Consider the following 16,721-nt stretch of genomic DNA (forward strand, 5'->3'; position numbering starts at 1 on the left):
CGAGAGCAAAGCAGCTCCCAACTTGTTTTATCTTTAATATGTGTGTATCTGGTTCTGGAAATCTTTCTGCATACCACTTAATAGTGCTGGAACCTAAGGCCAATCACCTCATATGCATTTACTGAGCACCTTCTATGTACCAGGCAGTGGAGGGAGCTGGGGAGGCCGGGGAGGCTCAGGGGCCTATCCCCACATGCCATGTCACACCCAGGATATCCTTAAACCCTAAGGCCCAGCCCTGGGACCAGGCACCACAGAAAGGGGCTGAGGACTCACTGGAACGCAATCTTGGGAAGGAAACATAGGCACCTCCTGCCTGTTACATGGCTACAGGCTGCAAGCATGTGAGGTCGACCACAGTTAACTCGTTGAAAGCCTAATGTTGATAAAGGACCCCAGGGATGTCAATTTCCAGGGTGACATGCGACAGCCCATGTGCACATATGCGTACACGCCCCTGCCAGGGAGGAAAGAGGGCTCAGGCTCTGTGACTCCACTCGCAGGGACAAATAGAGGCAGAGGAGCTAACAGCACATCCACTGGGCTCCTGTGTTTGCGAAAAGCACTGGTTACGTGGGGATCACCCATGGGGAAGCTGGGGTATTACACACCCCTTGAACACACACATGTAGAACTCAGATAAGAGCATGGCCATGACAAGTCCATGTTGTAAGACATGACCTCATCCCCAGAGGTCAACAGACCCAGCTGTGCCATCAGCAAACACTCAACTCAGCTTTTCCACCAACAGAAAAACTCACCCTTTCAGGCAGACCTGAAAGCACTGAACAGGAGACTATCTTCCTTCTCCTGCATTAAAGCAACATTTACATCGGCAAAAACAACTCCAGCGTGTTGTTTTCTGTACTGCTAGAGGCTACGTTTATGATGCACCGTCTTTACCAAAGTGCCCGATGGGAGTCATCGTCTTTAGCGTCACATGGAAACACAGGGTGGCCAGCTACCTTGCAAATCTGCTGTAACTGACTGGGATCCATCCCTGACCAGGAATAATGAAAATGGTTCATTTCGTAAGCCAATTCCAACCAACCGGAGGTGGCTGCTGACAGAGCCATGTGATGAAGAACACCTAAGCCCAGGGTCGGTGCACCGTGAGCACCAGCCATGCCCGCTACAGCCTGAGTGTGCGAGGGGCGCACGCACACATCACAGGTACGGCTGAGGGAGAAGATGGACACAAGCCGCTCCCACGACATGGCCCACTGGGCCTACGGCCTGTGAGCAGACATGTGTGCAAGTGCGCACGTCGGGAGGACGAATGCTACACTTGCTGAGCCTCACAGTAGAAAAAAACAACACAACCACACAAGTGAAAACAAAATCTGGTTCTTCGGTATCTACACAGAAACAGAACACTGGGCACAACGGCAGCTGGGCCTTCCTTCCCACAGGAAGCCGACGCATGAGGCGGCGGGGTCCAGCCGGCTCTCCACTCCCGTGTGAACGCGTGTGTGGTGCCCTCCCCGCAGGCTCCAGAGCCTGGTGCTCCCAACAAATCAGAACCCAGGAGGGCAAGGACCTGCGATGCACATGAAGGAGGCCCACAGACTGCCGCATGGAGCTGTCCGCCCGTGCAGCTGCCCCTCAGGCTCAGCTGCTCGCAGGCCGGTGAGGAAAAGGCGGTAGCCAAGGCTACTCCTGGAACGCTTTGTAGAGTAAGGAAATTCAGATAAACATAAATAGCCTTCACAAAATCACAGGGGAAATGTGTATGACAACAAAATTTCACACATATTAAAACGCACTAATATGGGTCATGTTATTCTGTTTTATAATATAATCCATAGTGAAACAATTTAAATTTTACTCCTTTCTAATTAGCAGAACCAATTACTTGGCACAAACAAAATTTCTAAAGCAAAAAGCAAACTGGACCATGAAAAAAATCTATATTCTCTTGGCTTTTCTTGACTATTTAGAAAGTGGAGATTTTCATCTTTTGTCTATACCTTATGTCCCTTCACCGTGTATAAACCTGTTTCTCTTACCTAATTTTGAGGTCCTGGGGAGTCTTGTTGAAGAAAACAGAGGCCAGTTTTCATAAAGGAACAATAACTAGAAAATGCGCCCATCACTGAGCTTTATCTCCTGGACTTCTACCTCTTCTCCAGTGGCCGAGGAGCCTTGTTACCCTGCAGTCCTTCTGGAACCAGGCCCCCTTTCTTCCCGCCCCTCCTGCTGGCCCTGGGGGGTTGGAAGGGCACCTGAGGGCACCCCCGGGGGGGGCAGCAAGGCTGGAGACACCAGCAAGGTGGGAGCTTCATGCTCCAAACCTCCGGCCTGGCGACTGTCCCTGGACCCCGCCCAAGTGTCAGCAATGACAAAGACAGATCTCTGCACCCACCTCACCCCAAAGCAACTGCCTCTGTCCCCATTCAGAACCCGGGGTTAATAGCTTGTGCCAGGTCTGCAGACTTCCGCATGGGCCCCCTGTTGGTGACTTTGAGCATTTTATTGTCGTATAAAACAAGCTTCTGATGGATCTCCTAAGAGCAAAACAATGGAATCCAGGGATGGACGCATGGAAAACAGTCTGCCAACACATAATTCAGTAGGACTTTCACAGGCCAGAGTTTTTAAGGATCTGATGGTGGATATCCCGCTTTAACCATATGACTTTAAAAATGAACCTTTGCTAAATCACACAAGCACTGGAGCACTCATTATAGACTATGAAACATTTTATCCTGTGTCTTGATCAAGAGACTACATTTCCGGGGTGGCTGGGTGGCTCAGTCAGTTAAGTGTCTGACTCTTGATCTTGGCTTAGGTCTTGATCTCAGGGTCATGGGTTCAGGCCCTGCACTGGACTCCACACTGGGCCCGAAGCCTCCTTAAAAAAAGAGAGAGAGAGAGAGAGAGACACTACATTTCCAAATGGGTACATGTCTTCAATGTGGTGAGAGTTCAATACTTTTAAACAATCCCTTAGACTTCCATGTGCCCTCTGTTTCTGACAACAAAGCCCTCCCAGGGATCCCCCCAGCTGTCACAGTGAGCACATCAAACCTGCGTCTGTACACCCAGCATGCTGACACCGTGCTGGGCCAGAAGCCTCACCTGCTTCAGACAGCTGGCTCACCTGGGATGCATGGCGCAGACCGCGGGGCCAGCTGGCATCTGAGAAACAAACCTGCCCCAAAGAGCTCATGGTGCACGGTCAGTGCTTTCTGACTCTTGTGCTAAGTGCCACTGACTTCATTCCATCCACAGATGGTCTTAAGAGTGGCCAGGGGTAAATCCAGGTTTCTGCAGACTCAACTCTCAAACCCTGCCGACCAGGAACTCTGGAGCAACTGCTGCGAGCACGACCACCACCATCCTCACCTCATCCACAGCCCCAAGGGCTTCCTCCCTAACAGCACTGAAATGCACCATCACTTACGACCTGTTTCAGGCAGGAAACCCATGGCAGGGGCATCTCACATTAGCACCGAGAGTCAGCTGGGATCTAAGAGCAGGCCTCAGCGAGCAGTCCTTGGGGAACCACTGTAATGCACTGTTCGTGAGAGGTGTAAGGTCACCAGTGCGCACGTTCCTCCCTCACACAAGGTTTGCTCTAGGAAAGCTGCCAGTGTTCCGGCTCAAGGCTCCCAACAGTGCCTAAGGACATAACTCCCCCTGTAGAAAGCGGGCACTTGGTTACCATGATAGTCAGCAACTAAGGGCAGGCATTACTGACCTAAAAACCTTTTCTAACACTGTTTTCCCCTCATTAAGACAACCAATGCATGAAACAAATTCAAGCGTATCAGGTCCCCAAGAAGACCAAACAGACCTGGATTCTAAAGCCACTCATTACAGAGCTAACCACAGTCTCTTAACCCATGGACTCAGAGGTCAAAGGGACACATCTTTCCACCTAGAGATTCACCGTTACCTATAATGCCCGTGAATCACACACTTCTCTAGGTGCCACTGACGTCCCAGGGCTGGTTCACAGCTCCTTTCCCTCTGTCTCAGTTCAGCTGCCTGTCCCTACCCAACCCACTCCCCTGAACAGAAATGTCCCACCCTCCCCCACCCTTCAGTGGTTTCCCCGTGACAGACAGAGAAATCAGAACCCACTTTCTTCCATCACCTGAGCAAAAAGACCAATGCACAGCACCATCCTCCCCCAGAAACTCAGCCAGGGGGCAACTGGGTGGCACATTCAGTTAAGTGTTCGACTCTTGGTTTAGGCTCAGGACATGATCTCAGGGTTGCGAGATTGAGCCCCGCATCGGGCTCTGTGCTTAGTGCACAGCCTACTCAAGATTCTCTCTCTCCTTCTGCCCCACCTCCCCAGCTCCCTCTCTCTCAAAATAAATAAATAAATCTTTAAAAAAAAAAGAATATATATATATTATATATATATATAATATACTATGTATATATATAAAAGAAACTCAACCAGTCCACATGCTCCCATGTACAAGAGCTTTAGAAAAACCTGGAGTCTGTCTGCGCCACTCCTCTCTTCCTCTTCACCATCTTGTTCCTACGCTACCCCACCTGTCCTCTCTCTACAAGCGCCAAGCCCCACAGCGTGGCACATGCGCACGCCCGGCCCGGAACCGCAGTGCACTGCTCTCTTGTTTATGCCCCGAGGGTGCTGGTTTGTGCAGTGAGTGCCATCCCATGCCCCCTGCATCCCCTACTGACTGCTCAGGGGCCAGCTGGACATCTGCACCGCCCAGGTACGGAACAAGCACCAAGAGGGTGAGCATGCCGTGTGCCGCGGGGGCACCGCACACCTGCAGCAGGGCAGAGACCAACGCTTACTTCCGGTCGTCCCTGGCACGCGCAGCTCACCTGTGACGCAGAACTCCCTAGATGAGAGGAGCGCACACTGCCCACCACTGGCGCTGTGCACGGAGCACAGCCCACCCGGACGGCTCTACAAAGCTGTGGATGCTGCAGACGGGACCCATCCTGGAAAACTCCCAGGAGTGTGCTAAGTAAAGATAACAGTCTCTGGAATGTAACCAAATGAGAAAAAGAACAGCCTTCACCACAAAAGCCAAAATGGTGCTCCAGAGCCGAGGACACGGCAGAAAGTGGGGCTGCCCAGAGCTCTGTGGCACCTGGCAGTCTAGGCCAAGGCAGAAGCAAGGGGCCATGGCCCTGGAAGGGAGGTCACAGCTGCAGGCCCGGGCCAGCCAGTGCCGAAGACTGGCTGACCCTGTGTAAAGTGAGAAAGAGGATGTGTCCACCAGGAACGTCCTGGCCTTGCAGCGTCCACCGACAAGAGTGTTCCCATGGAGCCTCCAGCCCCAGTCAAGGTGGCCGACAATCAGCTAGAGGCAGCTTCAGAGTTCAGCGGCCACCCTCAAGCCAGGGCACGGGCAGGCACTTCATTCTTTAGAATAAAGCTTACCGAACCACGTAATCAGAAACAGAAAATATCAGAACCTATGGAACAAGCTTTTAGAATTGCTAGAATCTCTCTAGTTCAGAGTCCAAAGATAAGACCTACTGTCATATGTGTCCCTGAGCCACCACGCCTGCACCAAGCCACTGTACACGCAGGGGATCTGTCCCTAAACAGTCTTAGTTGAGGGGATGATCTGGTCTATGATATCCACAGTTCAGGATATTCTTATTTTAAACTGTATGTTTTGGGAAACTTTTCTGTATTTCCTAATAGATATACAGTGACTTTTACATTTCCCACATTAGTAGAAAAAATAACCTGAAACAAAAAGACATTTGGTTCTCAAACCAAAAAATATTTGGTTCTCCCCAAATATTATGCTGGCCATTGGAAGATGGAAATGCATGCTCTGACCTCAGCTTTTGCCAACATGTCAAACAGCACCTTCTTCTGTCTTTCCACTTCCCCTCCACCCCAGGGTCGATCGGCTGGAGTCCTCGAGGGGGATGGTGACCAGGGCCCTGTCTGCCGCAGGCCGTGTGCACGCACACGCCACCCGCACAGACAAAGCCACACGCAGGGAGGGCCTCCCCAGGAACACAGATTTTGCAGCGCAGATGCACTCGCAGACACCGGAGCAGACGCCGCTGTCGCCCTGACTAGGACGCACTTGCCACAGGAGAGGGTGCCCATCCGGACCATTTCCAGATCAACATCCAGTTTAAAGTGCACACGTTTTATCAAATACACAGCATGACTGGAATGTTACTGAGGAAAACAGCCCGTGGCTGGTCCTCCTGTCCTAAGGGCCCCGTGAAGCCCACCGTCTCGCGTGGGGACACTCGGGTCAGATTCAGTCACGATCCTCTAAGGCTTTGGAAAATGCACAAGAGGTTACGAGGTACTGAGGAAAACAAACAATGGATTTCACAGTACATACATTCTGGTGGAAGTCTGTTCTTTCTAAAAGCAAGTCTCTCAGTTTTCTTTCTGCTTTCTGCCAAGCTAAACAGCACTCCGTAAACATACTGGCGAACTGGCCTATAGAGCAGGGCGGCGGGAGGCAGGTCTTTGCTGGCTTCATCTTCAATAGAAACAGCAATTTTGATTTCACCCTTTGCATGGAAGAAAGCAGAATAATATTGCACATTTTTCATGTTGAATTTACAACAAACTCATAGAAATATACTGCATTATCTCCAGTTAATGACATTGCAATTCTATTCCAAATCAATTGTTTAACCACTTGCGTGCAGTGGGGTGTCAGGGCGAATTTATTTAGTGGGCTGTCAAAACATATGCTCAAAGAGTCAAAATAAAATCTACATGGTTTCATCTTTAAATTGGAACCAAGAGCATAAGGAAACCACATAGATGCCCCCAAAGTCTTTGAAACAATCTGGACAGGTAACAGCAGACAACAAATAGACTAGAAAATGCGAGAACTTGCAAATTTTACTTAAGAGTCAAGATGGTCATATGCAATGAAATTCATAAATTTTAATGACCTATGTGAAATCCAAGAAATGAGTGTCCTGAAAACAAAATGGTCAAATTGTCTTTACCAAGCTCTTCCATAAAACATGAGCACGTGCGTACATGGTCTCCCGAAGAGCACGCCCTGCAACACCCCTCATTCTGCACGGTTTCGGCACGTGCTAGGACCTAGGGGGGGCGTGACTCCTGAATGAGGGGCACGCACAGCCGCTGGGGTGGCCCTCGAAGGAAGCCCCACTTTGCTCACATTCCACGGCCAACATGGCACAAGACAAGGGGCTGCGCGTCCGCACCTGAGGCGGTGGCAAGACCTCTGGGGCCCCGTCTCAGACATTCTATGGCATCAAGGTGCATCTCAAGAGATTTTGCACGGAACTTTATTTAGGGATGTTCATGACATAAGAGTATACATATGACCTTCAATGTCTGTTAAATTTATCACTACTTACTCTTTCAATAACTCCATGGCATTTGCTCTTTCTTCATAGATCTATGTGAGAGAGAGTGTAGTGGGAACTCTCTCCCGGTCCCTGGCTTGGCCGGCAGCCTACGTGAGTGTGAAGCCTTGCCTCACCAAGGCGTGTCAGCCTGACAATTTAACACCAGAGCCACGTAGCTCACAGCAAACAGCATGCCTGACACTCTAAGCTTTCCCTAACGTACAGAAAAATAGTAGAAGCATTTTTAAATTGAAGAGATAACCATTTACTTTTCTCAACCACAGTCACTTTACCAGTATTTGCCCTTGAGAGGAGGGAGTGGTGGAGGAGGACAGGCCATCTGTTGCTCACCTCGCCACCGAGCAGACCACAGTGGGCAGGGCAGAAGCACAGGGGTCTAGGACCTCGCAGCCCACACAACCCCACAGGGAAAAGGTGCAATCTCTCCCGAACCTGGGTCCCTTTAAACTCAGCAAATCCTTCTCCCGTGAGAGGAACTTTCCACTTACCCTTACTTATAACATGCGATGCCGCTGAAAAATAAAATGTTTACCTCACAACTGTAATCTGAAAAGTGATAGCATACGTGCAGACCCATATCACATAGTGCATGACACCTGGAGGCGACTGCGGTTTAAACATAAAACTCGTGGTGCCCTTGGACTGACACGAGGGAGCGATGCTCGGGTTAGCCAGCTAACGGTCGCTGTCCGGCTCGGGGTTCTGTGGGGTATGGGGCTTGTGTACTTACTGACCCCACCGTACAAACCACAGATGGATTGCAGAAGCAGAAAGAAAAATGTCTGATTATCTGTGGTGGTGCAGACACTGATGAAAACATGTTAAAAATACATGATGGCAATAAACCCATCCACATGAGAAATCTGGTCACCGAAGTTACATCTTAAATCTTGGGTATAGGGCCATAAACATCAACAGAAAGACTCCAAGTCACTGAGGAAGTTTAAATGGACACATAGATCCATTCAAGACACCAAGATTCAAAAACAATGCCACACTGGCTGTCCACTGAAGCATACGTTTGGTAAGACACTAATAGAGTGAAATCCTGACACTACGTAAACACATTTTCTGACTGTAAGCATGTCACACAGTCCTGTATTCGATTTTCTGCTGAAGGGCTCTAAGAGCCGCACTTGACAAGTCCAAGGATGCCGAGCGCTGTCTGCCACTCCACAGGGGCACTCTAGGACAGAGGACGGAGAAGACAGGCAGGGCACGTGACAGCTCATTAAGCCTGAGAGTATGGCATAAACATGGTACAAGAAATTTTAAAATTAGAAAAATAAAATAAAATAAAATCACAAGTCAGAAAATTAACATGATGTGCCATTAACTAGAAATCTCAAAACTATTTTCTATCAAACTGAAGGGGAAAATAAGACTTTCCCACGTTCTTCTCTTACTGCATTTATAGGTATGCATTTTCGCCTTTTCTCCCAATGTTTACGAAGACGGAAATGCACTCCATTTCAGGTGCCTGGTCAGACAGAAAACAGCCACCCGTACCTTCGTCAGGACGTGGAAGATATAGGGGTACATCAGTCCCTTCTTGTGCCGGTGCTCCGCCACTCTCAGTACCTCAGGTGCCACCGGGGGCAAGGGCGGTGTGGTGATGTCCATGTGGTTGCGGGTGGGCATGGACAGGAGGCAAGGGATCGGCTGCACAGTGCCCAGCTGGCTTCCCTTTCCTTCAGCAAGCTGGCTGCCTGAGGAGGCAGTGGACGAGCCTTCCGTCTGCAGAGCCACGGGCAAGAGGGGAGAACAGGTCAGGTCATTTTACCACACAGTCCTTTCGCTGTGTGTCCCATGCAGAGGACCCTCCCCAAAGACAGGGAGTGGCAGTGGCCCCCTGAGCCTGTGTGAGGGTGGGCCTCACCACGACTACTCCCCGGGGGGAGTAGTGGGCAGGAATGGCATTCGATGCTTGCTGGCCCCCAGGAAGCCACCGTGTGCCCTCTGCTCTCTGTGTGGAAATGGGAGGGGATGCTCAGAGAGGCTGTGTCACTGCCTAGGAACTCGCAGCACAGAGGCTCTCCTCACCACCACTGCTGGCATTTGGAGAACAGAGACCCAAACTCAGGCCTTCCCTCTCTTCATCAAAAAGCCCCAAATTAAGTACACACAGAGAACTGCTTACCAAAAATTAAAGCAAGAAACAAGCTAATTCCATTGAAATCGATGATCAGATCTATATATGATGACATAGAAATATGTATGGAGAATAGCATTAAGTGAAAAATACCCATCCTGTAACAACCAATCACCAAAACACAGAACGTGTACGAGCTGCAGAGGAGGAGTGGTCCCCACGTGGGGCTCAGGGATGGAAAGTTGCAGGCAGCAGACTGGGGAAAGGGAAGGCAGAGGTATAACCTTCACCTCCTCTTTATGAATTTTAGCAAAGTCCGAAGTGTTTACTGAGATCAGTTATTACTTGCACAATAAACGGCTTTATTCTTTCTCATGACAAATGCTAGAAATAATAATTCCCCATTACTTAATTTCATGCCAATCTAGGGAACACACATTTCTCTGTTCTGAAACAAGACGTGTTCTTTACAGTGGTATGTACTTAAGTGCTTAATTTTACCCTTTAAAACACAAAGTACCAAAACTGATCTTAAAAAAAACTCAAGGATAATCCACAAGTGTTTTCTATACTCTCCATTCACAGAATATAGACATAAGCAGCTAAAAATTTTGGAAGGTACTTTGCAAAGAATAGGCGACCATAAAGCATTTGTTACTTCTTCACAAGACAACCCTTCAACAGAAGGAGTATTCCAGAGTCTTAAATGAATTTCCGACATAGTGTCCCCTTATGTAGAGACAAGCCCTCTTCTAGCTAGAGATGTGGTGCGTCCTAAGGAACACATGCAGGGGACAGGCTCTCCAGTTGAAAGGTATTTCGAGGGATCACTAGTAACAGGGAGAGGCAGATAAAAGGGGGAATGGAATGTACTTTATTTTCATTTTTAATGTGTACAATTTGAAGTGATTCCTTATTCAATCCTGCAGAGTCTGTGCCCGCAGGCGGGAGGCTTTCCAGAAGGTTCCGCCCAGCCTGTGGAAGACATGAGTTGTCTCCTTCCCCTCCCCGTGCATCTGGGACCCCCTCCCCTACACCAATGTCTGGGACCCATCTCCCCGCCAACGTCCTCAACACCCCTCCCCCGCCAATATGTGACCCCCTTCCCCTCCCATTCCCAAAGTGTGTGACACCCCCTTGCCTTCCCACCCTCCCCGTGTCTATTACTCATAACATGCTTTAAAAAAACAGCACTTTGCTTTGAACAAATTCCTAACATTACATGCCCAAAGAGTCAATATCTGAAGAATAAAAGCCGACCTACTACCTTTGTTTGGTCTCCTGGGTCTCCCCGCGCTTGCGGCTCTGAGTGGCTTCCCGTCTTCTCCCAGCCTATTTTGTTCCCACTGATATGGCTGAACATAAACAAAAGAAACACGGTCAGATTAGCGTCTGCTTTCCCCCACACCAGCCCTGACAAGCCGGCCTGCGCTGAGCCCACAGACTCCGCTTTCTCGACCTGGCCGCCCCCAACAACCCACCTCGAGAGAGAGCCCTGCACTGGGCGCACATTCTGCCTGCTCAGGCCAGCAGTGACATCACACTCCAGAAGAGAAACACAGAGCACTAAGCCAGCACAGGAACCAAAGACGGCCAGGGATGGCCACAGAGGGGACTGATGCAGCCCTGCCTAGCAGCAGGCCCAGCCATCATGAGGAAACAGGATAAAACAAGCCCGCTGAGCTGATGGCTATCAGGCAGGGGAGGACTCAGTGTTATGCGGCCCAAGTGTTACTCAGAATTCATACAGACGTGTCAGCTACAAGGTGCCGAGAGACGGTACATGGGGCGCACAGCCTATTCTTGGAGAGGCTGCCGGAGCGCAGGCGAGGGTGACTCATCAGGGAAGGCAGAGGTGGGTTCAGAGAACAGATGGATGGCACAAACTTCTCTGGGAATGGCCTCAAGTGACAAAGTGGTAACTAGGGTGTGGGAAGGGATGGGGAAGAGCAGGAGGGGCTCACAGGCCAGACCCATCAATCAGCAGCTGGAAAACACTGTAGGTTGTGACCCGTTAACAGCTCAGTTAAAACAATTCAACGGGCTTAACCAGCACTATTTTAGATTTTATTTATTTGTCAGAGAGAGCAAGACAGCAAGAAAGAGCAAGCACACAAGCAGGGGGAGTGGCAGGCAGAGCGAGAAGCAAGTTCCCTGCTGCACAGGGAGCCCAATGCGGGGCTCGATCTCAGGACCCTGGGATCATGACTTAAGCCAAAGGCAGACGCTTCACTGAGTCACCCAGGCACCCCTAACCAGCATTTTTTAAAACATTTTAAAATGGAACAGAATGCAGTAAATGTGAGACACATGGCATTATCTCATACATTATTTTTCCCCTTGTTATCAGAGACCACAGCACTGAAGTTCACTGTGGTCCCGGGGCAACCTCATGAAAAGCGCTACCCCGGAGGGAGCTGGGAGTCTGGAGGCGCCTGAGGCACAGCCCTGCAGACAGGGGCTTTCCGTCATCCCTCCCCACACCAAAACCAGTTTCTAAAGCCAGTGCTAGCCATAAGGTCTGCCAAGGAAGACTGCTTTTACTGGACTTGCCTTTCTAACTGACCCACGGGACAAATGGAGAGTTGTCAAGACCCATAATTCTCCTGGGATGCCTCGGCGGCTTAGTCGGTTAAACGTCCAACTTTTGATTTTGGCTCAAGTCATGATCTCAGGGTCCTAGGATGGAGCCCCTCATCAGCTCTGCAGTTAGCAAGGTGCCTGTGTCTCTCTCTGCCCCCTTAAACCCCACTCGTATGCATGATCTCTCAAATAAATAAATCTTGAAAAAAAGGAAAAAAAAGGACCCCCTATTTTCCTATCTTCCTCATTTTAGTCATTACCAAAACAAAACAATGCACAAAGGAGAGACGAGCAGGCTGCCCATCGTAAGCCAAGAATCGTGCCGCACGTTGTTCCTCTCAGAGCCCATTAGGCTCCTCAGTCCCAGCATGGGATGGGGCCCCAGGATGCTGCCCAGTGTGTGGGTTCCAGGTCATCTGAGAGAACTCAAAGCGCCGCTCTGTCCGGGTCTGCTCCTCCCCTGCGCCCTCTCTGACCACAGCTCTGCCAAACCACAAGGAGCCCTAGCGATGAGGAGACGGCACCACGGTACATGCAAGCAGTCCAAGAGCATAACGATCACTCTGTTTCAATTTGAGACCAAGGCAGCCACGGCATGGGGTGAGCCTGCAAACCTGACACCTGAGTGGGAGTCGGAGGGGACGGTCCCACCACACACATGTCTAGCACGTGCACTCCCAAGCACTGGGAAGGGAAGGCTGGCAGCACTCAAGTGGTCTAGAACGCAGCACGAGAAGAGCAGCTTATGTAATTTTTCACTAAAAAGTCAGTGACCTTTATTTAGTGAAACTTTGGAACAAGTTATTTAAATCTTTAAAAGCTTCATAAAGAGATATAACATCTATTAATTACAATTTTAAATAATTAAGTACAACACACCTGTAAAAACACACCCAAGTTACAAGTGAATGGCTTAATGGACGTCCACATTCTGAGTGCACATGCGGGCAGCCCCACTGAGACAGGGCTAACATGCTGGGAGGCCCCTCCTGGCCCCACTCCAGACCTCCTCCCCGAGGACAATGGCTGTGAGACCTCTAACAGCAAACATGGCCTTCCCTGGGCCTCAAACACCACAGAAACAGAACCGTGCAACTGCCCAGCGGTTTGGGCTCAACCACGTTCCTGCCCGCCGTGCTGTTCAGCTCCCCTGCTGGACGCATTCTAGGGACAGCAAGCCACTGTCAGGTCTCCAGTCCAGCCCCCCAAACACCCTGGGAGCTCCCGCCCTGGACACGCAGGGTCTCCTGCGGCGCCCGCCACAGCCCTTCTCCGGATGTGCCGACCCCACACGGTCTGGTTTGCGTTTCCCTGACGACAATGGAGATGAACGCTTCTCCACGTGTGACGTCTTCTCTTGGCGCTGTTTGTACAAATAACGCACATACTTTGTCCCCACTGCAGACAGTGTGCAAAATGCTCTTCTTACAGACTTCTAGGCAGTCCTTCATTGTGGACCCCAGTCCTCACCGAGGCAGTGGAGTCTCGCGTTCTGGTGGACTTCCAATCCTTCTCTTCGCGATAAACAGGTCCTTGTTTGTGACGTCTCGTTGCGCAGGCCTTAGTGGCAGCGCCACCACAGCACAGGCTTCTCTAGCCACCCGGTCCCTGCTCTTCTCATGGCTATGTCCCTCCTGGCATGTGCCACATTGGCACCGAATTCCTGTCCATCTCCATCACTCAATAATACATTCCATGAAGATAAGCGCTCAGAGCCACCGCCGAGCGGGAGCCCAGCAGCTAAAGGAATGAATCACATAACCGCAGCCTAAAGGTATGTGGAGAAGACAGCATAAACCGGACTTCTCCATGTGACACAAAGCTCAACACGGGGACTTGTTAGGCATACAGCCCCATAAGCACACGAACCTCACGATGGGTCCCAGGCCAGCGAGCACCCGGGCAGAGTGGCGGGGAGACCATGCCCACCGAAGACCACACAGAACCTACATTTACAGACACTGGTTTTGTTGTATATGGATAATTACCAGAGTAATGGTAATGTCATAATCTAAACAACCTCACGGCCTCCTAATAATCATATCATAAACCTGAAATTCTGCCTGAAAAGCATCTTGACAATAGCCAGTTTCTCTGAAGTCCCGAACACTTCACTAGAATGACTATGTCACTTTACAACTTAAATCAAACTCCTGACATATGATAGATGCCTTGCCTTGAAGAACACGCAGTTGGTGCTCAGAACGGCACCCTATCACAGGCCATGCCCTGCAAAGACCTGTTGGCACCTACACAGGCCACAGGAGGCCGGCATGCTCATGCCAAATCCTGCTGACAAGAGTCGGTCTCAGGGAGAAGGGACCCATGCATGGCACAGGTGCTGCACACAGGCTGAGCTGCAGCAGGCCAACCACGCACCCAGAACGGTGGCGAGGACGAAGGCCGGCACCGCACGCCAGGGCTCTGTGGCCCTCACTCCAGTTGGACACTTGGGGCTATTCTGCACCAGAGCTAGAGGGAGACGGCAAAGCGCTCTTCCCACTGTGCTCCCTCCTACACGCAGGTCTAGTCAGTGGGGTGGGGGTGCTGGGGTGCGTGTGCACACCGCGGATGAGGGCGGTGGGCCCACCACACTGACTTCTCACTCACGCCGCCAATGCACGGGCACAGGCTGTGCTGATGGGACACTGACCACGAGCTGACTTACTTGTCAACAGAAAGAAAGAGCAAGGGCAAATGAAACCACACGGGAAGCAACAAAACAGAGAAAGGTGAGAGATCAAACCCCCCGAAGAAATACCCAGTGTGCGCGGGAAGTCACAGATGGGGTCCCCGAGTGCAGCTGGCCTGCAACAAGCATGCATAGTCCATTTTCACATCTGTGAGCTCCCCAGTTCCGGGTGGAAGGATTCTGGATGCACACCTGTCCCCATTGGGACCTGCAGAGCTCCGAGGAAGCCCAAGGCCAGGGACTCCCACAGCAAAGCATGGAGGGCAGGGCTCTACGACAGGGGACCCGCGAGGCGGACCCAAGACACTGCCGCAGGCGCAGTCTCCTTATGCTCCAATTTAAGCTCCTGTCACACATTCAGGTTTTCTCACAAGAAGTTGGGAACAGAGGAAGTGGTGGTCCAATTCCTACTCAGCAGTGAGACGGCGCTGGCATCCGTGTGTGCCTCTCACGCACTTGCCAGGACTGCTCACACCTCTCCCTGACGAGGGAGGGCTCCGACACCAACAGAGGTAGACAAGCGCCACACAGAATGCCCACCCAGGTCTTTGCATGGCCAGGACATGTGCAGACCCCCTCCGCTGATGGCACAGAGAATTATTAAATCTTACCGACATGGAAAAGTACCTCAGATTGGTTTCCACAAGGAGAGAGAAGGTATGCTACCCCATTGGGCACAACACAGAGCACAAGGCTCCAGAAGGAAGAACCGCAGCCATAGTCAGCCTGTGTGACTATGAACCACCCACGTCTTAGGGAAAGAGCCTGAGAGGACACAGGGTAGAAGACGGCAGCCCCCCCCACCAAAAAAAAGACAACGACGAACAGCCCAAGAGCACTACTGCTTCGTGGCCAAAGGTGCCCTGAAGGACATGTGCCACTGGTTTCTTCAGCATTTCACGGACATGGACTCAGTGCCCTAACAGGGACACTGTCTATCACTCACTGCACTTATACACCAGCTGATGTGGTTAACAACCCAGATACCTCCCACCCACGCCCGGCCCAGCATGACCCTCCACAGGAGGTCCGCGCCCGAGTCCCCACCCTGGTGCAGAGGCCCCCAGCACCACAGGGACCTTCCACAGCCCAGACCTGGTCCTACAGGATCCAGAGCGGGCCAGCAAGCTCACCCGACAGATGCTGTTTTGACCTGGTAAGTGGGGTCAAAGGAACACATGCACAGGAACACAGAACAGCAATGCCCCACACACCAACGACTCCATACAGCACAGAAATTACATTCTCGTTCTCTCCCAACGGACTTCCAGACATCCATTTAAAAACATCAGTGATTACAGCCAAACACTGAGGCGACATGTGGAGGGAGCACACACAGGCACACAGGTGCATACACACCCTCATGTAAGCATGCTGTGTGTACACAAAGCAGAGGAAGAAGGACGACCCGCTGTCCCTGAGACCAGGTCCTGCGAGCAGGGAGCTGTGTCAGGACACACCCTGGAACATCTTCGCCCATCTTTGTAGAGTGTTGTCTGTCCAGAGGGCTCACAACAGGCTCCCTGGACCATATTTTCTGATGTGTCAGTTCTCTAACTTTGCACTGAGATGGAAATTAGAAATACGTACACAACAAAGAACTAAAAACTTTAAATTAGCTAGCAAACTCAGATAAGATTCAGGATCCAAAAGCTGATGAATCTATGAAAATAGTGCAAGATTAACACTCCATAAGGATTCAGTTGTATTTCTAAATTCAACCAAAATAACATTACAAAGATCTGACAAAGGCCAGGAAAGACGGAAAACAGATGCATTACTGTTCATAAAGATTTGCACCAAGAATAGAGCAAGAGGACACACTAATGATACTCTAAGAGAGCAGAAAGCAGGAGAGAGAGCATGCGGATAGAAAGCAGTACACTTCTTTCTTTGGTCACTTGAGAATGATAGTCAGGGTCTGGAATAACTGCTACAGGCACCGGCCTCCGTCCTCTGATAGACGCAGGGCCACAGCCAGACAAAGCTGAGAGTCTGCAGCCAAGGGAGTGGGCGCAG

At 50.7% G+C, this 16,721-nt stretch overlaps 1 protein-coding gene across 1 annotated transcript in view; it reads right to left on the reverse strand.

Annotated features, from left to right (window-relative positions):
- Window positions 1-16,721, reverse strand: part of LOC116873062 (constitutive coactivator of PPAR-gamma-like protein 1) — a 97,284-nt gene that overhangs the window by 27,975 nt on the left and 52,588 nt on the right. Inside the window, exons 10-12 of the mRNA XM_032866715.1 lie at window positions 10,695-10,782; window positions 8,845-9,072; window positions 6,318-6,492 (exon numbers count right to left, since the gene is read on the reverse strand). Coding sequence (XP_032722606.1) covers window positions 6,318-6,492; window positions 8,845-9,072; window positions 10,695-10,782 — 491 coding nt within the window. The remainder of the gene's footprint in view (window positions 1-6,317; window positions 6,493-8,844; window positions 9,073-10,694; window positions 10,783-16,721) is intronic.

This window comes from Lontra canadensis, unplaced genomic scaffold (assembly GCF_010015895.1).
Source record: "Lontra canadensis isolate GAN:19392208 unplaced genomic scaffold, GSC_riverotter_1.0 scaffold31, whole genome shotgun sequence".
Lineage (NCBI taxonomy): Eukaryota > Metazoa > Chordata > Mammalia > Carnivora > Mustelidae > Lontra > Lontra canadensis.